This window comes from Mauremys mutica, chromosome 11, assembly GCF_020497125.1.
Source record: "Mauremys mutica isolate MM-2020 ecotype Southern chromosome 11, ASM2049712v1, whole genome shotgun sequence".
NCBI lineage: Eukaryota > Metazoa > Chordata > Testudines > Geoemydidae > Mauremys > Mauremys mutica.
This window is the reverse complement of record NC_059082.1, coordinates 59,091,212-59,113,591: the sequence shown is the minus strand read 5'-3', so window position 1 is coordinate 59,113,591 and position 22,380 is coordinate 59,091,212. Positions and strand designations below refer to the sequence as shown.

The window sequence follows — 22,380 nt, the reverse complement described above, 5'->3', positions numbered from 1 at the left end:
GCGCTAAATGTGAAGTCCTTTGCTTTCCATTGCAGCCAGTTATGTAGTGTTGATAAGTTGGAGAGATCTCAATTAAATAATTTAGACATCATAAGCATTAACTTCCAATCAGCATACAGATTAGCACACAAGAGGACATGGATAATAGGTTGAAGAGACAATTGTTTAAGTCATTAACTGGTGGCCAATGCCTTATTCAGCTCTTTAGTACAGAACGGATCAGACACACAACGCTACTTAATGATTATAATTATTTATCATTTATACAGTGAGAGTACCCTCAGGCCTGATCAGCAGCAGAGTTTCATTATGTTAGGTACTATACTAACAGACCAAATCAGAAAGCTTCTGCCCTCGATTTAGCATTTAAAAGTAACCAAAGTAGACAAAGGGTCTGAAAAGGATACACTATATGAATAAATTATCAAGGTGACAACTGGCATGTCTTGTTTGATTTTATGTATTTGTATTATGAGACAGAGGTTTAAGAATGTGTTAGCTAACGTGTTTAAGAATTACCTATTTTTCCTAGTTTGGACGTGACCAAATGACTCCAAATTTACCATTCCCAACCTGGCTTTATCATCAAGGTTTGATCAGAGCACCTTTTCTTACAACCTCCCAATAAACCAGGGAGCATCACTGCTCTCTCTCTAGGTGGAGTATCCTTGACTTGAGGACTGCCTGTCATGGGCCACGATCCAGGACATTGCCAGTCTGGCAGAAAGGGCTTACTGGAGTTAAGAGGTATAAGTGAGGCTCATGGTACAAGTGCTGGATTGGATAGCTAACAAAGAATTTGTAATACCCTGGCACACATTCATGAAATGGACACTGTGTTCCCAGTGGGAATTTGTTACACAGATATTCTTGAATCACATCCACTGATGGATAGTGTCACACCCCCTCTGGCTTACTTGCAGCATAGGGAGAATATTTAATTAGGACTGTGCTTCCAGTTTACTTAGCTCCAAGCTGGTATTACTGAAATCTTCCCGGATCTTTGCTGCTGTGGGATGGCTTTCATATTCTAGAATTTCTAATTGTCTTCCAGTTTTAGTGATATAGCTCTGTCGATATATACTGTAATTTTAATTGAAATGCAATTATATCAGAAAAGTGATTTTGACACAATGACATTAAGAGTTACATGTTGAAATTCACTCAGTGACATCCATGTCGAAGCTGCCTTCCCTGCAGTCTCAGCTGGGCACCTGAAATTAAACTGGCCTCTTTTACCTTTTATGTCATCTCCAGTAGTAAAGGTTTGCCATTTGAATTTCATTGACCATTTACTTTATGTGAATGACAACAGAATTCACCACTTTCTTTCCCAGCCATAGTGACCCTTCAGTACTAACAGTGGTGAAAACCCGTAAGCAAATAAGACTCAGAAAAACTCAGAAATCCGATCTGATGAGTAAGAAGCTGTCATTTCTGACCATAAACGTACGATGGCTTCAACACTGTTTTTATCAACTGCACCCACATTTATTCTTTCATTCAATCAAGTCATTCATTCAGTGTTCTTTATGTTGTTACTTTAGACAATGTTGCTTCAAATGTAATTTTAGTAGACATAGAACATTTCTATTTGCCATGTGGAGGCTTTCATAACTTTTTTCAATTAGAGCAGTTCACTTACAGCTTGTGGTAAAAGCTCAGTCTGGTTACAAAAAACAAACCCCACCCCCAAAACACCTCTAGTCCACCTGACTGTGAATCAATTTTCAGCACATGGGATGGAAAAGTAACCACTTTCATTTTGTTATTAGCTTTTTTTATGATATTTTTCGTATTCAGTTATGTTTGGATATAATAAGGCAATACAACATTCTTCATACTACCTTGCATAAATCTATCATAATAATGCTTGGACATCAGAAATTTAATATACTATGAATATGGTATCTTCCAGCCACTTATTTGTTATTGTATTAGTTGGTATATCACTACAAAGGGTTAAATTCAGGCAGGAGCTGACTGGTACATAGACAATACAGCACATATCTAGGAAGGCACACAAACACCTCTGATAGCGACCCTCAACCAGAGTGATTACTACATTTTTTTTACATTGATTGGATAGAAAAAATGGATTCTAGTAGTTCTAAAACTGTGATGCAATAATAAAATAATTTGAAAAAAATCACATGAAAGAATAGGTATTGCTGTAAAATAAGCTGGAAGAGGTCATTTTACTCAGTAATCAGACAAAACCACACATACTTATGAAGGATTTGTGAGCCTGCCTCCTTTAGATTTTGAGAGTTCTCTTTCCTCAATTCAGAGAAGAAAGTTTAATAAAAAGAAACAAAACTTCTTTTTTGATTCTCATGGCACTACTTCTTCCCAAGAAGACTGCCCTCCAGTGATGTACAACTCATAGCAATCTTTCAGCTTCGACAACTGGCTCCATTGAGACATTACTACTCTAATGACAAAACAGAGCATCTTCACAGCTCCTAAATCTCCATGTTAACATTAGTGCAGTTACCTTACATCAGCAAGACAAATACCAAAGAAGAAGTATTTTACCAAAAAAAAATAAATTAAAAATTAAAAAGTATTCCTCACAGAATACAGCGTAGTGAGCAGGATTATCCTAACTGCTTCTTTAATAATTTTGATAGATTCCAACTGACTGGTGTGACTGAAAGATCATATTGTTAAAACCAAGTAATAGCTTATAGCAAAAAATTAAACAAAATTTAAAAAGAAACTTCTGATTAAGTTCATGAAACACATACTATGAATGGAATATTTGTTTACATTTATACGTAATGCTCTGTAAGTCTTGTCAGAACTGCTGCTGCTTGGTTCCAGTCTTATTGCCACAAAAACAAGGCGGTGGTATATTCTACTTCCAAAAATTAAAAACCAAACCAAAAAAAAAAAAGGAAATAAAAAGAAATATACATCGTCTTACACAGCCAGTGCTACAAAGTTGCCTCTCAACTCTTAATAAATATAGTTTTAGCAAGGAAACACCCAACATAGGGCATGACAGAACTAGCTTTCCCACTGTTTGACCATATTCTTAAAAAATACTTGCTGTGTGTGTATACATTTTAACACCAGCTTGCACAAGTATTAGAACCTATTAATTGTGCATAAACATACTGGTGCTGAAAAAGCATCTGCAGATGCATTTGAACCCACATTACAGACTGAAATACTGAAGAAAATCTGGCACTTCCATTAAAGGAAAAAATCAAAACAAAGACGGAGCAACTTGGCTATAGGAACTCCGTTATTTACAGAGCATGCCACAAAACCACAACAAATACATATTCTACAATCCTTGAACTCTTCTGAAATTTGCTCTTGATCTTGACATTAATTTTTATCTGAAAACAGGTGTAGCACAGACAGTGAAAAAAAGAATATCTCAGCATCTAAAACAAGCTGGCAATGGGGAAGGATTGTGAGACATTTGACCTTTATAAGTAGCAGGGCTTCATCTCATACATAAATAAAAGACCCGGGTGTCAAACAAATTCCCGAAAAAAAGTATTCATTGCCAAATCCAAATAAATTATATAAGAAAAATCCATCCATACTGTAATGGTACTTCATAATAAGATATACAATATTAACTAACACAATCAATAGTAAATTAGCTGAGATGAATATGTTCCTCTCTTGAACCCAAAAGCTGCAGTCCATTTTTCAAGAGAACTTTTTGTTGTGACATGAGTAAGAGTCTGCTTATTGTAGAGTAGGGAAGAGCATTCTGCATATTGTTGCACTTACCCTTAGTTGTTCTCTTTCACAACTCATCTGTTGTCTTGAAATCTACAAAGAGAAAAAAATATACAGATTGAAACAAAGCATACCTCTTTCGAAAGGTAAAGCACAGGAAAATAATAAGGTAAAATTTATAAGGCCGTTTTATTGCATTGTGGATTTGGGGGACATATTTGTGTCAAGAAGAAAGTCTTGTTTTCTCATTTACTGTTCTTTGATTACATAAGGCAAAGTACATAGCTACCACAAAGCACCATTGTAGTTCTACTGGGTGTAAACAATAACTCATATTCATTTATTGATCTGGAAACAGTAGCAAAATGATGTCAGACATATGGTTGGATTTTAAATGACAGAACCAACTTTTATTAAAGTTAAACATATGGGAGGGGAGCTACCTGCCCATCACCCATACTCTTCTATATCAAGCATTTAAGAGATTCCAGTATGGGGGGTTACAGGTCTCCAGTCATATGATCTGTAATTAGTCGAGGTATGCTCTCCTCAGCCTACCGCCCAGGACTCAGCTCTTTCTGAGTTCTAGCACACTGCCCACTCCCCTGCAAGGTGCAGAAAGGTGGGGGACCTTGGCCCCCTTAGTGCCACATGTCTGACCCTATCCCAGGAGCCCCAGGCCAATCAGCAAAATTCCAGGTCTTTTACCTCTGGGAATTGCTCATTTTTTCCTTTAAACTGTATTGGAAACCAGATGCAAGTTGTGACAAATTAACAGCTCAACCAAGTACATCAGTTAGGTACTATGCACATTTCTACTTAACTTACTGTGGCTTTAAGGTGCTGTGAGGAAAGCAAAAAACTCCCTGGACCTCTGCTAACTGGCCCTATGGGAACAAAAAATTCCTTCTTGACCTTCAAATGTGCAATCAGCTAGACCTGAAGCATCTGCCAAGCTGGATTCCCAGTTCCGGGTGAGCAGGGTGAGTGTTGGAACAGAGCTGAAAGAGGCTCTACTTGGCCCTTGCTCCAGGTTAAATCCTTGAGCTGGAGGGGGCTGACCAATCAGCACCCCTTCCCCCACAACTGTTGCCAGAAACTCCAAGGGGATGTGGGAGGAGCTTCCTGTTGTCCCTCAGCAAGACTCTCTCCCCCTTGCTGCTGGGGCTGTCCCATCAAGTCCCCTCCACGCCACGTTGAGGCATGTAGGTGACATATCTCACCACAGTATATATACCTCCAATGACTGTAATTACCTTTCATCACAATTGCACTTGATGTACACACAAAGTAATGGTACAACATATACATAACTAGCAACTGGGTGAACTCCAAAGAAAGTGGAGGTAAATCTCCAGTTCAAGGAAGTATCAGAAATTCAGACGCTTTATTTGAAGGGTATCTGAACTATTCAAACCTCTGATATACAAAATTTAGATGGCTGTTTCATGAGACAAACTATCTTAAAAAAATGCTGTACTTCCCTTTTTGAGTCAAGTCAACCATCACAAGAGCAGCTTTCCTCTCATGATAATTTTACCATTTCCACTTTGTCTAAAGTGGACCTGTGAAGTGTAGAAGCATTTTTAAATGTTTTTCCTTAAATTTAAACCAAATAAAATATATTAAAACCTTTTAAAAAAAAGCCAATTGAGTTCAGTGTAAGAGAAAGAGAGACAGGACTTTTCCTGGGTTTAATACCTAAAATGTTTCACACATCTACACTACAACTCCAAATAGTACACGAACAAGCTAACATTTTCACAGCACACCATACAAGTAAAATACTAATCATGGGAAGAATTAATCAACAGATCCCTATGATCCCTTCCACATCTGCTAGTGGTGGGAAACTAATCTTAATGGTACTGGAAATGGGTAGAACTGATTCCAGTGAATATCCCTCTTCTTCCTATTCCTCTCCCATTCCAATAGGTTTCCAAGAGCCAGCATTAAATTTGAGACATAGGCCAGTGAGGCATTGGTGAGTGGGCTCTCCCTACATGTTTCAGAAATAACAAATATGAGGTTATTATTGCTGGGTCCCCGTCAGGACTCCATGGGAATGTGCAGGCATTGACAGCACAACTTGTGAGATAACTATGCTACTAGAGGTAAAGTGGGTCCATCAGGGCAGAATGGAAAGGCTGGGAATTCTATGGGTTTGAAGGATTATAGCACCTATATCCCTTATTGCCCCCTAGATCCATTCTGCTAAGGGGATCATGTTAGAGAAAGTTCACAAGGCTTCTGCCCCCCCCCTTTGGGTTTTTCAACAGATAGGTGGTACAATACGGCATATAGTTACCGAGTTTTGTTTGGTTTTTGTGGCATGGGCTGAACCATTTGCCGAGGTTTTGTGAAGATTAGATAAGAAAATAATTCAAAACTGTTGTAATTATCCACCTTACTGAATATCATTAACTTTGTAAGTATAATCATTGTAGTTTCTTTTTTCCATAACAACTTGCATGACAAATATAATTCACAAGACACTAAATAAAGAAATGTGCAGTAATACTTCTTTACGCTACATTCAGAGGTTCAGAGTACATTTGGATACCTCTATGTCAAGCAGGCACTTACAAGAGGGTAAAGTCTGAAACAATACACATCAACACAAGGTATTTTATTCCCCCGTCTGCTGCTGACCAAAAAACCAAAAACTTCTTTCAAACAAAAGCAAAAGTATTTATGAAATTCTAAAACCTTTGTCCTACTTAGCAATGGAAAAAATCCTAATAAATAAAAAGCATAACGTTCCTTCCTTATATGAAAGGTACAACAATAAATCCCCTATGCCAGAAAGAAAATTACACAGCACAAAAAAGATCTATGCACATGTTGTTTGTAGTCTCTCTAACATAGCACGAAGAGGAGAAAGGGATTTATCATTGGTCTACATATAAATTTTCCCCCAAGGAGTAAAATTAAGTACAGCTAAAGTGACTGCGTCTTGGAGAGTAATTATTCCATTTTTCAAACTTGGTGCTTTTCACACCCATCATAAATTTAGTTAAAATTATATTAGACTACACTGTAAATATACTTATGTAAGTCCCAAGAGTTCATTTTAGATCTGAATCCTCTCTGGGTCCATCTATTAGTGTTGTTTATAAAATGTAACTACGTTTCTAAAAAAGTCTGGAGCGACTCTGAGGACTTGATTTTTTTTGTTTGATTTTTACGGTCTTTTTTTTGGGGGGGTGGAGAGGGGTTGGAATAATTACAATTTTCACTTAACTGATACCAGGTAAAATGTTGAGTACTCCTGATTTTAGACAATGGTCCTATAAACATTAACACAAGTGGGTAATTTTACCCATGTGTGTAGTCTCACTTAGTCTACCTAGAACTACAAATGCACATAAAGTTATTCCCACATGTAAGTATTTGCAGAATCCATGTCATAAACAGTGTTCATCATTACAACAGCTAGTTCTTACATAGTGCTATGTAGATCTCAAAGCACTTTCCAAAGGAGGTAAGTATCATTATAACCACTTTTATATAGGTGGAAATGGAGGCCCATGGAAGGTAAATGATTTGCTCAAAGTCACTCACCTGGCCAGTAGCAGAGCCAGGAGAAGAACTAAGGTTTTCTGATTCCCAGACCAGTGCTTTGTCCACTACACCACATTGTCTTCCTTTAGAAAATTTGACTACATAGAGGGATAAAGAGTTCACAACATTTGTGCTAATGCCACCTCTGCAACATTTCTCTGGTCACCTCCCTTTGTCCAACCATCAGTAATGTCAGTCTTAGATACTCAATATCCAAGGCACATCTTTAGCAAACACCTTTAAAAATAATAAATCCTGAGAAACAGCAACATATGCACTCATCAATCAAAAGCAATACAATTTGCAAACACACACACACAGTAGATAGTTTAAAGAAAAAAGCTAAATGGAGGCATCAGTTTTCAGGATGCTAGTGCAGTGAAATGCTGCTTATTACACTCAACACAATGGTTGCCCTGCTCCTTTGTCCTTTCTCTTGCTGCTTTGTCATAACCACCTGCGATCTCTGGTCATATGTTTATATGGCAAGCTCTTTAGGACAGGGGTTGTATTTTGTTATATGTCTATGTACAGAGCACAATGGACCCTTGGATCTCTGATTGTAGAAATACTTGGATCCCCCAATTAAATACTAATATTAGTATTAATAGTAAAAAGAAAAAGTAGTCACAATATAATATAGACAACTCTTCATCCGCATAGAGATCAATAGGAAATAGAGGATTTAGAACACTGGTGATAGTTAACTTATTTAAAAAATAATAACTTGCTATTTACTTTATAGCACAGGAGATCTGGAGTTAGATCATCTTCACTTCCCGGTTGGGAACTGTTGCTCCTCTGATATACTTCCACCTGCCCTACATACTCTTCCCTGCCCATACATGTTTCAACACAGCACTGGTCTCTGATGAAATGAGTACATGTATGAGGCATTTATAATCCCCTCTCATTTCAACAGTCACACCAGCTTTTTGTGATTGTAAATGATTGTCCAATATTTAGCTAAAATATAGAGATAATTAAAATTTTAAACAGCTATTGACTGTTCTATCTTACTCATTTGGAATCTTATCCAAGGTTATCAAGAGAAGAAAACACAATTCATCTTTGCTCCCCACTCTGCCACAGTTGGGAAAAGTAGATGAAATATCTAGGTTGTAGCTTTAAGATGTACCATCATGAAGAACAGTGCGTCACCCGCTCCCCAACTGTCTGAAGCTGTGGGAAGACACCTTCTCTATGGACTCCATTCTGCCTCTCACCTCACAGCGCCCCGTTTACACAAATATAAAAATGCAACTTTCCATACATTTATCAAGGACATTTGAAGGCAAATTGGGAAGGACAGAGGAGTGAAAACAAAAACAAAATCCAACCCTCAAACTTGTCTGTAAAAGTCTGAAAAAGGAAAATAGTTACTATTTAAGCACAAAATTATCTGTTTTAATTAGATGACAATCATTTGGAGGGCCATCAAGTAGTGACAGTTTGAATTAGGGCATTTTTAAACATCTTACTGAAAAACATCAAACACTGTAGACACCAGGACTAGAAAGTGGCATGTAGGAGTGAAATGAAGCATTTATACATGGTGGAGGAGTAAACTGATGGGTGCAGGGAAGATTGAAAGATCAAAAATGCACAAGTTCACACAAAGGTGTAAGGAGAGAATAATTATGGATTATCTGTCTTCATTTAAAACTCCTACAACCCATCTGACCAGCAAAGTAAACAAAAAGCAACTTACTTAAAAACAAAACTACTCTAGCCAAAAACATATTTGAAATACATATTGAAGTTTACCTGTGTGACCCTGCAACATCTTGGTGCCAACTAGCAGTGTGTGTAGATGTACATAGAGTTTTCACAGGGATCCTCTGGGTTAGATGTGTGCATATTAAGTTTACCAGTAGGTGGCATGTGTGGTCTCCACTATGCACCCACTGGTCATCTATCACTGGGAAACGTAGGTACAGAAAATGTTTAAGGAATTATGTATCTGTACTGAAAATTATGTTCTTAAGATATGTGAATTAAGACAGGTCACCAGAAGGTGGTAAACGTGCTCTTGTCAGGCAGGTGTGAAGAGACACTGCTCTCCCTCTCTCTGGTTGGTCATTTGTGTGTTATATGCTTCACAATGGAGGCCTAGATACAATCTCAGCCAAATGCTGATCAAGAGATTGTGAAATCGACAAGAAAGAGACACACAGGAGAACATAACCAGCAGGAGGCATGTTACTGTTTATGAGTAAAGACAATTTTTTGGGGGGAGGGGCACAATTGGGGATATGGGGAGCATCCTGGATCTTATCTACTCAGGAGACAAGCTGACAGCATCTCTTGTCTCATGAACAGAAGATCACAGCCAAGGCTGGATGTAATACGCTGAAAGGAACTGGGGTGAGCTTAGCCCTGTAACAAATGACAGTGACTAGTTCAGTAAGTCCCCAACCTTTTCGTCTGACAGGCGCCAGACAAAGGACCATGGCGGCGGTGGAGCATCTGCTGAAATGCCGCCGAATTTCAGCGGCATTTCGGCGGCGACGCCTCTCGATGAGCCTGGTCTAGGCTCTGGAATGCATGTTATTTTATTGTATATGTAACTATTTGTTTCCAGTATTTCTACTTGCTATCACTTGAAACTCTAGTTTAGTTAAATGCATTTTTTACTTATTTCTACTATAAACTTATCTAAGTGCTCTGTTTTAAGTGGAATGGTGATTGAGGCCTATCTGGTAAACTGGGGTGTACCGGGAGCAGAGACTCTGTGAATGCCAAGAGTGTCCAGTAGAACAAGGGCTGGGGACACTCGGAGGGCTTGGAGCATGCCTATCACTAACTTGCAGAGGTACAGCGGAGCCTATGTAGGCTGACGGGAGTGCTGGTGTTGCCTGTAAACTCAGGGAGCTGAGCCATGGCAGGCACAGACGTGGCTTCCTCAGGCTAAGGACAGGTCGTAGCAAGATGCTTCACAACCATAGGTACCCCTAGGAAGTGTCACAAACTGGAAAGAGTGTTAAAGTCAGCCTGCTTTACCCACTAATTTCTATTCTGTGTGCATTTCTCCCCCTTCTATCTGCCCTTATAATGCCAGCCTCAGTGGAGTTTGGTCAGAAATAGCCATAGCCATAGGGCTGTTGCTGTATTCTGAACTACCTGTCTATACACAGGGTAAGAATAACTAGATGCTGCAGTGTGGTATAAAGCTACACTCTCAGGCATTGGGGATGTCTCCATTGTCACTACTTTGAAGCACTGAGTGTGCTATGAAGGTCATCCCAAACTAGTGCCAACTGATACCACACCAAACCAATAGATACTCTGTATATGACACATGTTTTAAGGAAAAATAGATTTTTGAAAAATGATTAGATATTTTGTAAAAGTACTGCGGGCTAAGTTTTGTATCCCTACACTTATAAAGCCAGCTTCTTCAACTACCACAAGTCCAGTTATACCAGAGGAAGCCATACAATCCTTAGCATCATAGGGGCTTTCCGGGACTAGAAACAAGAAAAAGGTCCCACTTGAGAGTAGAAAAACCTTACCTGGCTTCTGGGTGAAAGTCAATGCAAGGGTGGGCAGGGGGAGTGGGCAAAACTTCTTTAGGCCCCTTTTGAAAATCCCAGCCTTAATGGTTAAACAATTCATTCCCACCAGCGTACATATGGTATGTACATATAGAACCTCAGGGACCTTATGCAAATGGTGGATTGGGTGGATTCGGGCACTGCTTTGTCCTGTACATCTCCACCACCTCCTGGAATACTCCTTCTCTCCAATTATTCCAGAGGTGGAAGGGGGAAGCTGGTGCAAGAAGTGGATATGCTGATGGAGAGTTCCTTACAGCTTTAAAGACCAAACTTCCCTGGGACAAAATACAGAGCATGATTACATGATAATGGATTATTAGGACAGAATTAAGATGGCAAAGTGAAAGAAACAAATAAAATATACTTGCTTTTATGTGATTAATCCTGTTCAGTATGTTAACTAAATTATGAAATTAAAAGGATAAGCATTGGAAATTTGCATCTCCCTGGAAGGCACAAATACTAAAGGTTGCTCTCCATCCACCTAACCAGTACTAAATCTGCTGTCTTTCATTTTTGTCTCATTTGCTAAATGTACTAGCTTAAGAGAAAGACTTTGGCAACCCTAAGCACTTAGTGGAAAAATATAAATAATGCACTTGTAATATGTAAACCTGTATAGATAGACTAGTGGCACTGAAAGCCATAACATATTTAATTTATGACCAAGAGACCTGAGAGACAAACTTTGAGCATGTCCTCCACTCTGGAAATACGTGGCTTCTTAACCCTCTATGACCTTTGTTGTGGCATGCCTCTGGGTTGAACCAAATGCAGTGAATTTATTTCTTTATTTTGCTTCTTCCCTTCTGGCTGTTATTTCTAGTTTGTATATAGAAGGTTTCTGTATCTCTCACATAAAGGACGACAAAGTACTGTTTATTGTTTAAAGGTGATGAAAGAAGTTTATTTGCCAGCGGAAGTTTTGAATGACCTGAACAGGATTACTTTTCTTGTGCATTAGCTGCTATGCACTGCTTATTCAATAAAGACCCATTAGAAATAGAACGTGACCTTTTGGGGTAAATCTCTAATCAGAGCCTGCAAATGAGATATGGGTTGGTATTGTGATTATGTGTGTGTTTGTTCTTTAACAACAAACTGCAGAACACAGTAGAGTTGAGTTATTTTATATTTATTTAGGCAGCCATCCTCTACAGCAGGTTCTCAAACTGCAGGTCGTGATCCTTCAGGGAGTCACAAGGTTATTACATGGGGAGGTCATAAGCTGTCAGCATCCACCCCAAAACCCCACTTCGCCTCCAGCATTTATAATAGTGTTAAATGTAAAAAAAGTGTTTTTCACTTATAAGCAGGGAGGTCGCACTCAGAGGCTTGCTGTGTGAAAGGGGTCATCAATACAGAAGTTTGAGAACCATTGCTCTACAGGGATTTGCAAGCACAGATTCCATGCTTGGAACCCATATAAGTTCTGTGATAGGGTGCTCGGAGGGAGGGATAGCCTAGTGGTTAATGAACCCAACTTCCAGGCCTTGCCGCTCCTATCAGTGACTGTTTGGACACTAGAACTCAAACCTCAACTGAAGCCACACCTCAAACTGAAGGGACATATAGGTAGGAAGGAGCCCAGGGAATTGGATTTGGACTCACAGCAGGGAGGACCAAGCAGTGTCTGATCCTGACCCTAAACTATGAATCTTCTGTTCTCCTACAGTACCTGGGCCTAGGCTATTAAGGAGGTGAGGTAGTGGGACTTGGGTCCTCCCTCTCCACCAGGTCCGAGCCCAGGGCCCTGTAAGAAGCAGCACCCACAGGGTCCTCCCTGCAGCAAATCCCAATCCACTGCCCTGGGCTACTTCCTACATGTCCCTTCAGTGTGGGGCATAGCTAGGGTGACCACTCATCCCGAAGTGGGCGGGACACCCCCAAAATGCAGAGTTCAAGTCGCGGTCCCTGGCTGAATGACTCTGGGACAGCATTTGTCCCCGATTCCCTGCAGCACTGCTACACACTTGCCCAAGGCTCAGGGGCAGTGCCAGCCTCTTATACCCCCTCACCACAAGGCCCCACTCCCTGTCCCCACAGAGAGTTGGGTAGTAGTAATAGCTGCCAGGGAGCCCAGGCTGACGTGGGGAGCCCCTGACCTGGATGGATGACACAGGCCGGGGGCTGCTCTCAGGCCCTCAGTCCTCCACTCAATGCAGAATATACTGTGCAGTATGAAAGCTACTCTAACAAGAGTTTCCAGGGTCAGGGCCTATGACCTTAGGTTTACTGAGATCACCATTCTCATTCTTTTTTCAGAATTTGAATAAAAGGAAGGACGCTTTCTTAAAGCTAGTTTGCTTTTATTACCTATATTTTAAATCACCGATTACATGATTTAGATGTAAATATGACCTGATTCTGATCACAGTTACAACTGTTTTACACTGGTCTAACTCCATTCACTTCAAAGGAGCAATTCCTGGTTTAAGTGAAATCAGAATTAAATTCCTAGTTAAAGTGAAATCAGAATTAAGTCCACAATATCTCTTCAGTGTCTGACTCAGTACATGGACTTTCTGCACCAGATACTGACTAGCCACTACAAAAAGCCAATCAACGCATAGAACACTGAGTGAAAATAATGCAAGTTATATTTTACTAGATACTGTAAAACAGTTCATACTATTTCACAATACTTGCATAATATAGCTATCATTTTCTTCATTAGATGCTTTCCTGACAGTGCCAGTCCTCTTCCTTTAACCATCAAATGCTTGCTTTTACTTACCACTATGCATAAAAAATGCTGAGTGGCTCAAGGAATTATACATTACACTGCCATCTGCTGTATTTTATGTAGAAATATTCATCACCCTGACCAGCATGAGATTTTCTAACCCCAAATTTACATCTTACCACATTAGCCATATTTTCAAAAATTATCTCCGCTGAGATCAGAAGAGAGAAAGTGTTTCAACAGAAACATGCTATAGCAAAACAAAAATGTGATTAATAATACAGGGTGTGGGGGGTAATTTAAATTTGATCAATGTTGTGCCAAAAAAACAAAACAAAACAAAGCCTGTCCCAAGAACTCAAAAGCTAAACCAAGTTCAATGCAACAGCAGAGGAGACATTGAAATACAGGGAATGGCATATACATTAACTGGGATACATTTCCATGAAGTAAAAGGATGACATAAAGAAGGTGCAAAGATGGGCGTTTACAAATATTCACCATTAATGGAACCTGGCATTAAATACATTACATTATACACCATGTGGACACAGATGCCTCAGTTATGGAAAATAAACACGGCACATGTATTTTGTACATGGCAGGAGACTGGAAGTTTATGGACAGCTGGAATATAATCAATGGACAAATTATCCATCGGACCCAGCAATTCTTTTGATATTCAAACAGAGGGTTTCAGGACTTTCAGATGTCCTGTTAAGAAAAGAATATGGCTGTACAGCCAATTACACATTATACCAAGAATACTCCCTCTCCATGTGGAAATCTGGACTCCCCTCCATGGTTTCCCTTTCATTTGTACATAGCAATGATGTTTTGCTGCATGTGTAATTGCTGGAACTCCATACATGCCTTATCTGACGTGAACCCAATGAGATGACTTGGTGCCAAGAACCTATGGACCTTTTGATGACTGCCAGCCTCTGCTGGGAAGGAGTGTATACACGTGCACACTCCCACCCATTACAGGTAAAACTTCAAGTTTATTTTGGCTATGTGTGCCCCTACAGCTGTACAAAGAAACTCATTTTCAACTTGATAAATGGGGTTGTATAATGACTATTAATGGTATTATTGCAGTGCCTACAGGCCAAGACCCCATTTATTCACACATTCCTGCTTCTGCTGTAGGTCTGTAGTTTTGGCTAAATATTTTATACTTGCTGATGCACTTCTGTGAATATGTTTTGGGCAAAAATGATTCAAGTCCCATGCACTGCATTTAACTCGTATCTTGCATCATTGGTGCACCTATTTCTATGGGAGAAAATTGGCACTTGACATAGAAACTCAGACTGAGCATGCCCAGTAACAGAACAATACAAGTGCTACAAACCTCCTAGTAATTTTGTAAATGCACATGGGGAATCCTCTCTTCTCCCGTAAGAGCTAATCTAAGGATTCACATCAGCTGTCCCCTGCCAAATATGCAATCATTTTACAGTACTTAGCAGAATACTCCAAACTAGCACACAGGTCCCCTACAGGAGAATCTTACCAGGCTTTACAATGGTAAATGTAAAAGAAATGTCTTGAAACTTGCATAAGTTACAATCTACTAAAGCTGTGATCTTTACCCATACTAAGTTGCTCATGAAATGCCAAATTAATTGGTTCCTGCAACTGGAATACTTTTAATTTTGCTCCACCTCTGGTTCAGTTGAGGTACAATCTTCTTTGTGAGATCATCCACTGACAGGGGCGGCTCTACCTTTTTGGCCGCCCCAAGCAGTCATGCGCGGGAGGCGCCCCGGAGCCGCGGGAGCAGCGGACCTCCCACGGGCATGACTGCGGAGGGTCCGCTGGTCGCGCGGCTCGGCTGGACCTCCCGCAGCTGCGGACGGTTCGCAGGTCCGGCGACTCCGCTTGAGCTGCCGCAGTCATGCCTGCGGGAGGTCCACTGGAGCCGTGGGACGAGCGCCCCCTCCGCAGTCATACCTGCGGCAGGTCCGGTCATCCCGGGGCTCCTGTGGACCTCCCGCAGGCGTGACTGCGGCAGGTCCGCCGGCCCAGCCTGCCGCCCCCCCGGGAAAGGGCCGCCCCACGCGGGTGCTTGCCGCGCTGCGGTGTGGAGCCGGCCCTGTCCACTGAAACCAGATCAACAGTGAACCTTACAGATTTTTTTTTTTGGGTGGAGGGGAGGTGTTTTTTGGGTGGAGGGGAGGTGTTTTGTTTTTCTCTTGCAACTCAAGATGGTCATTCAAATAGTTTCAATCGTATTAGATTTACATACATTTAAGGTATTACAGATAGGAGAAATTGGGTTACTCACGGTTACAGCTACAGTATGTATTTTAATTAGGTTTTGAAATGTAATGAACTGGTGCTTTAAGATTGAAAACAGGAAAAAAAAATATTTGCAACAAACCTAGAGGTCCTTTTGCAAGTTTGTATCAAAGAAAAAAAAATACAGGTAATATTCTAGAAGAACTTGTGTGGTAAAACCTGGAAATTAAATTCTGCGAATGTGCTATGGAACAATCCCAAGAGAAACCTTATCTGTATTTAATATTTAAATAAATACTCTTTTCCTGCATATAACAATAGCTATATCACATTTTATTTAATTTACTTGTATAACACAGTAAGTATCATAAGGGATAACCAAAAAGTAAAGTCACTGTGCTAACAAGAATAAATAGACACTACAGCAGTCATAATGGGGAATGCTGTAATATAAAGGCAATAGTGGGAAAAGAACTAAAGTATGTTTTAACTTAGTATTCAAACATTATCAGAGGTTGACTGGCTTACTGCATGCATTACATATTACAGTTTATTGCAGCAGTAATTATTTTCCTTTACCATAAAAACATTATTATTAGAATATATTCCTACATATATGTTCCAGGATGGTTTTTGGAAAAAGATGCATCTCCTTACTTAAAATCTCTAGCTGTTGAAATTGACACAGCTAACTGAATCAGGAATGATTGCTCATATGAGGTTAAAGATTAAGCCAGTAATTATTCATGAGTATCAGATATACCCACCAGCCTTATAACCAAATCCTGAGGGCATGCCTCAGCTACTTCTGAGCCCTTTCTCCAAAAAAATTCCATTCACTTCAAGGACTTCCATGGAGAAGTTTGGCTTAAATATGACTGAAGTACTACTCATTTCCAAAAGAAAATCTTAGAAACTCAGATAAGAGAAACACAATGATGCAACTTTGGAAGACTAATTCTAGATGAATGACCAAGAGAAAAGCCCTGATACCTCCAAGCATAAGACATATTGAGACCATCATGTGATAATACACACACGCACACACACACACACAGTGTATGTGGCCACAAAAGCAGAGCATAATTCATAGTTTCCATCTTGATACTGAGAAACATAGGAACAGAGTTGAGACATCCTATGCATGAAAACTACCACTGCCACCAGAGAAAGGAATCCAACTGTGGAGTTTGCAAAAGATACAGGGATCAAAATGCGAAAGAACGACTGAAACAGATTCCTGATGGTCTTTGGTGCAATACTGGTGTAAATCTATTTGAATTAAATAGGAAAGATTACTACTTAGAGAACTACTATATTTGAAAATAACTGAAGAACTAATAAACAATTTCCCCCACAAAACATATTGAGTAACAAGGCAATTGTAAATCACCGTTTGCTCACCATGAGATTCCAGATGAGTTTAAGAGAAGATAAAGATCCACAATTCATGGTTTCTTCTTCTGTTTTGAGGACAAGATGTGACTATCTGATCAGAAGGCTACTGGGGCACAGAGACTGCACTTTTGTCAGTAACTGATGTAGGAGGAAGAATTGCACTCAAACACACAATTTTCTTACTCAAAATATAAGGGATTTTTGGTGATTAATAACAATAACTATTTATAGTTATCTTAAGTGAAAGGAAAACAAGCACACTATTTTCAAAATGTCCAAAGAAAAATTATAAAAAACAATATATCTACTATTAGAGCTAGTAAATTATTTCTGGCAAATTTATGTTTTCTGCTTCTAGAATTATTTATGATCACATGAGGGAAAGGAGGAGTTAACAAATTGTACAAATAGAACATTCTGCCTTATTAGGGGTGAAATTCACTATGTATAACAGAAGTGAGTGTTTTTATGTATAACAGAGACAGGGTTTTGTTTTTTAATTAATCAGTCCCAGAGAGAGGAATGCTATAGGGTTTTTTCTATGGCTATCTCTGCATTCATGGGATGCAACTGACCAGTGTTCTGCATTAGGATTCACATCATATCACTTTTATGCTAATCATATGATCAGGCAAGGAGACTGAGTAAGAAGAAATTGTGAGCAGATTTTAAAAAGCTGCAGTCCCAAAAGCATTTCAAGGTAAACTTTTTACAAAAAAGTGATTTGAACCCAGATAATGATATTCAGCAAAACTATGGGTTGTTCAACCAGCCTGAATATTAGATCCAAGAATGATCATCTCACAAAACTGATCCTGACACAGTGGATAGAAGGCCTTTTTTGGCTTCCGCTTTATATCATGCATCTTACATACAGAGGGCAAAATTCTGCTCTCCATAAAGCCACTGTAATTCTGGAGCAACTCTACTGAAATCAATAGAGTTACTTTAGATTTAAGCACACAGGAAAATACAGAAATTATTTGGGCAACTTGTTCTAGGAGATTGCTGCTTTTGTACTTAGGCCTTTGGTTCTGTGCACGGTCCCCAAGAGGTGGGGGCAAGATGGTGTGATGCCTTCTTCAGTTCCTACAATAAGGTCAACACACAGCAGCAGTTTGCACCAGTTTTCAAGAAGGTTTATTCTCTGTAGCAGAAGCAAGTGTGTAATATATTTATGGGAACTTTTATTCAACTACCTAATTATTGTCTGCATTATTAAAAAGAGGAGCTATGGATTATGAACTCATGGTAGATTATTTTTTAATGTTCACAAAACAGAAAAATAATTGGTAAAATTGTTTTGTGAATCAAGGTCCATTGCACTGTAATAATGCTATTTCAGTATGTGGCATGTAAGTCAACAGAACATTGTTGTGAGTGACAGCATGTCTTAAAGAATATTGGACAAAGTTTAACTCTACGGTAACTCCATTTATGACAATGAAGGTACACCACAGCTACATTTGGTTCAGTGTGTCCAAGTGTGTTACTGACCAGAAAATGGTGAAAAACTACAGCCCTATAAAATTACAATATTTACATTTCATTTAGGACTAGAATGAGCCTAACCCTGAGTGAGGAGTAATTGCTCTGCTCCACAAGTATCCCTGGGAAGGAATCATTATTTGGACAGCCAAAATTTCTCTGCTGTTCTTCTTTTATGCCAAAGGGAAATAAGTTTCTATAGTCCTTGAAAGAGTGCAGCTTACTTCTGTACTGTCCCTGGCCATCAAGTGAAGAGAACGAGGAGCAAGACCAAGGCTCCAATCACTCCACATCACAGCAAATACCCAGAAAACAAGGGTCTGTGCTCTTTACCATAGCAGCATCGAATAGCTGTGTAGACCAATAGCTGTGTAGACAGAGTAGGATGATGCCAAAATTATTCCCTTGCTAAATCAAGTAGGGCAAAGACACAATCTAGCTCTTAAAAAAAAACAAAAAACCAACACTAGCTGCTTTTACGTACTTTTAAAATGTATTACAAAGAATGTTCAAGTACAATTAGTAATACATTCTTAATGGTGGTACTACAATGTGCCACAATGAAACAGCTGACATTTCCCAGATATTGCTAAAGATTCTCTAAAGCAGGGGTCGGAAACCTACGGCACACGTGCCAAAGCTGGCACGCAAGCCTATTTTTGATGGCACGTGCTGCTCTAGGGTTCCAGCTGCTGCCCCGTTACCAGCTGGGGTCCCAGCCGCCGGCCCCCCTCAGCCCGCTACCGGCCTGGGATTCTGCTCACCGAGGCTGGCAGGAGGCTAAGCGAGGTTGGCGGCTGGGACCCCAACTGGCAAGGGGCCGGCATCCAGAACCCCAGACCGGCAGCAGGCTGAGTGCTACTGGCACCCCAGACTGGCAGCGGACTGAGCCACTCAGCCCCCCGCCGGCCCTGCTCAGCCTGCCACCGGCCCGCTCAGCCTGCTGCAGGCTGAGTAAATGGAACCCCAGACCAGCAGCGGGCTGAGCAGGACCAGCAGCTGGACCCCAGACCGGCAGCGGGCTGAGTGGGGTTGGTGGCTGGAACCCCAGAACCCCAGACAAGGATCCCAGGCAAGGATCACACTAAATTGATAAGATCTGCATTTTAATTTTATTTTAAATGAAGCTTGTTAAATATTTTAAAAACCTTATTTACTTTAAACACAACAATAGTTTATTTATATAATATAGACAGAGAGAGAGAGAGAGAGAGAGACCTTCTACAAATGTTAAGGCACGGGAAACCTTAAATTACAGTGAATTTGGCACACCACTTCTGAAAGGTTGCTGACCCCTGCTCTAAGAAACCTTGTTGCATAAAATAACTTTAGAGATGGTCACATACTAAGGTCTATTAGGCCTGGTCTACACTAGGACTTTAAATCGAATTTAGCAGCGTTAATTCGAATTAACCGCTCAACCGTCCACACCAGGAAGCCATTTAATTCGACCTAGAGGGCTCTTTAGTTCGAATTCGGTACTCCACCCTGACGAGGGGAGTAGCGCTAAATTCGACATGGCTATCTCGAATTAGGCTATGTGTGGATGCAAATCGAACTTAGTAGCTCCAGGAGCTATCCCACAGTGCACCACTCTGTTGACGCTCTGGACAGCAGTCCAAGCTTGGATTCTCTGACCAGCCACACAGGAAACGACCCGGGAAAATTTGAATTCCTTTTCCTGTCTGGGCACTTTGAATCTGATGTCCTGGTTGGACATCGGGGCGAGCTCAGCAGCACCTGCAACGATGCAGAGCTCTCCAGCAGAGGAGTCCATGCAATCCCAGAACAGAAAGAGGTCCCCAGCATGGACAGACCGGGAAGTCCTGGATCTGATCGCTGTGTGGGGCGATGAGTCTGTGCTTTCGGAGCTGCGCTCCAACAAACGGAATGCAGAGACCTACGAGAAGGTCTCCAAAGCCATGGCACTCAGAGGATACAGCCAGGATACAAGCAGTGCCACGTGAAAATCAAGGACCTGAGACAAGGCTACCAAAAAGTCAGAGCGGCAAACGGACGCTCCGGAGCCCAGCCCCAGACATGCCGCTTCTACGAGGCACTGCATGCCATTCTAGGTGGGTCTGCCACCACTGCCCCACCAGTGACCGTGGACTCTGAGGATGGCATAGTGTCGACGGGCAGTTCCTCGGCGATGTTCGCCGATGGGGAAGAGGAGGAAGGGTTTGTGGAGGACGACGCAGGCGACAGCGCTTACAATACCGCTTTCCCCGACAGCCAGGATCTCTTCATCACCCTCACAGAGATCCCCTACCAACCCTCCCCGGCCGTTAACCCGGACTCAGAATCAGGGGAAGGATCAGTCGGTAAGTGCTATAAACATGGAAACATTTATTTTTTTAAAAACAGGAATAAAAACTATATAAAAACTATATAAAAACTTTTCCATATAAAACTATATAAAAAGAAGGTCCACACATATAGGGATGGAACAGAAATCCTCTTGGGACACTTCCACGAAGCTCTCGTAGAGGAGCTCGAAAAGTCTCCGCAGGAGGTTCCTGGGGAGAGGTGCCTTATTTGGTGCTCCGTGGAAGCACACTCTTCCGCGCCAGGCCATCCTAACGTACAGTGGAATCATTGCCTCCACCAGCATGGCAGCATACGGTCCTGGTCTGTGCAGGGATTCTCGCAGCATCCTCTCTCTCTCTCTGAGTGACCCGCCTCAGGGTAATCTCGTTCGGCGACTGCTACATCTAATTAGGGCAATTAGTGTACTGTTACTATTGTGAATGCTTGACTTTTACTTTGCATAGCAATGACCTTCGTTTAACAGCCACGTGTTGGAGGCCGCAGAGGAAAAGCATACAGTGATCTTTCCCGGGCACAGCCGCGAGGGGCTGGAACAGGGTCAGACTTTATGCTTTCCAGATTGCCTTCAGCGGGAGGGCACAGCTATCCATTAACTGTTAAGCAGCCTATAGTGTAGTGCTTACCAGGCCTGGCTGCTACACGGATTCAGCTGTACCGCCCCGCTTGTCCGATCTCCTGTGCAAGACCGCAGCCAATGAAAGCGTATTCCGAAATCTCGAACCTGTCCTGAGAGCTCGTGAGACTAGGTGCCCTGTATGGTCTTGTTCACAGAAACTGAGTAGACTGTGTTCAGTGTTCGCAAACATGTATCTTTGCAAGGAAATCACTTCCTTTTTCCCATCACACAGCTGCGGCTCTTTCACGAACTGCCCCGGCATCCCCCTCACAGAGGCTGGCGCAGATTAGGCGGCGAAAGAAAAAGACTAGGGACGACATGTTCTCGGAACTGATGGCCTGCTCCAGAGCCGAGGCGGCCGAGCAGAGACAGTGGAGGGAGACCCTATGTCAGCACCAGCGCTCACACAGCGAACGGGAGGACAGGTGGCGGCAGGAAGACCAGCAGGTGACTCAAACGCTGCTTGGGCTAATGAGGGAGCAAACGGACATGCTCCGGCGCCTTGTAGATGTTCTGTAGGACCGCAGGCAGGAGCAGAGAGCCCCCCTGAATTGTATCTGCAACCGCCCTCCCCCGCCACAAAGTCCTGTCCCCCCCTCACCCAAAATCACAAGAAGGAGGGGCACTAGGGGCCGTGAAAACTGTCACTCCACCCCAGCAGAGCGCTCATGTACCAAACAGCTCTCATGCCATAAATTTTGAGAAGTGCTTCCCTTCCTGGATCACCCAGTCCCAAATCCAAGTTTCATCCCCCCACTGTGTAGTTGAGTATTAAGAGTAGTTTG

At 41.3% G+C, this 22,380-nt stretch overlaps 1 protein-coding gene across 9 annotated transcripts in view; it reads right to left on the bottom strand.

Moving 5' to 3' along the window:
* Nucleotides 1-22,380, bottom strand: part of RBFOX1 (RNA binding fox-1 homolog 1) — a 2,584,986-nt gene that overhangs the window by 610,053 nt on the left and 1,952,553 nt on the right. For all 9 annotated transcript variants that reach the window (XM_044979735.1, XM_044979736.1, XM_044979737.1 and 6 more), the window contains one exon: nucleotides 3,757-3,798. In XM_044979735.1, coding sequence (XP_044835670.1) covers nucleotides 3,757-3,798 — 42 coding nt within the window. The remainder of the gene's footprint in view (nucleotides 1-3,756; nucleotides 3,799-22,380) is intronic.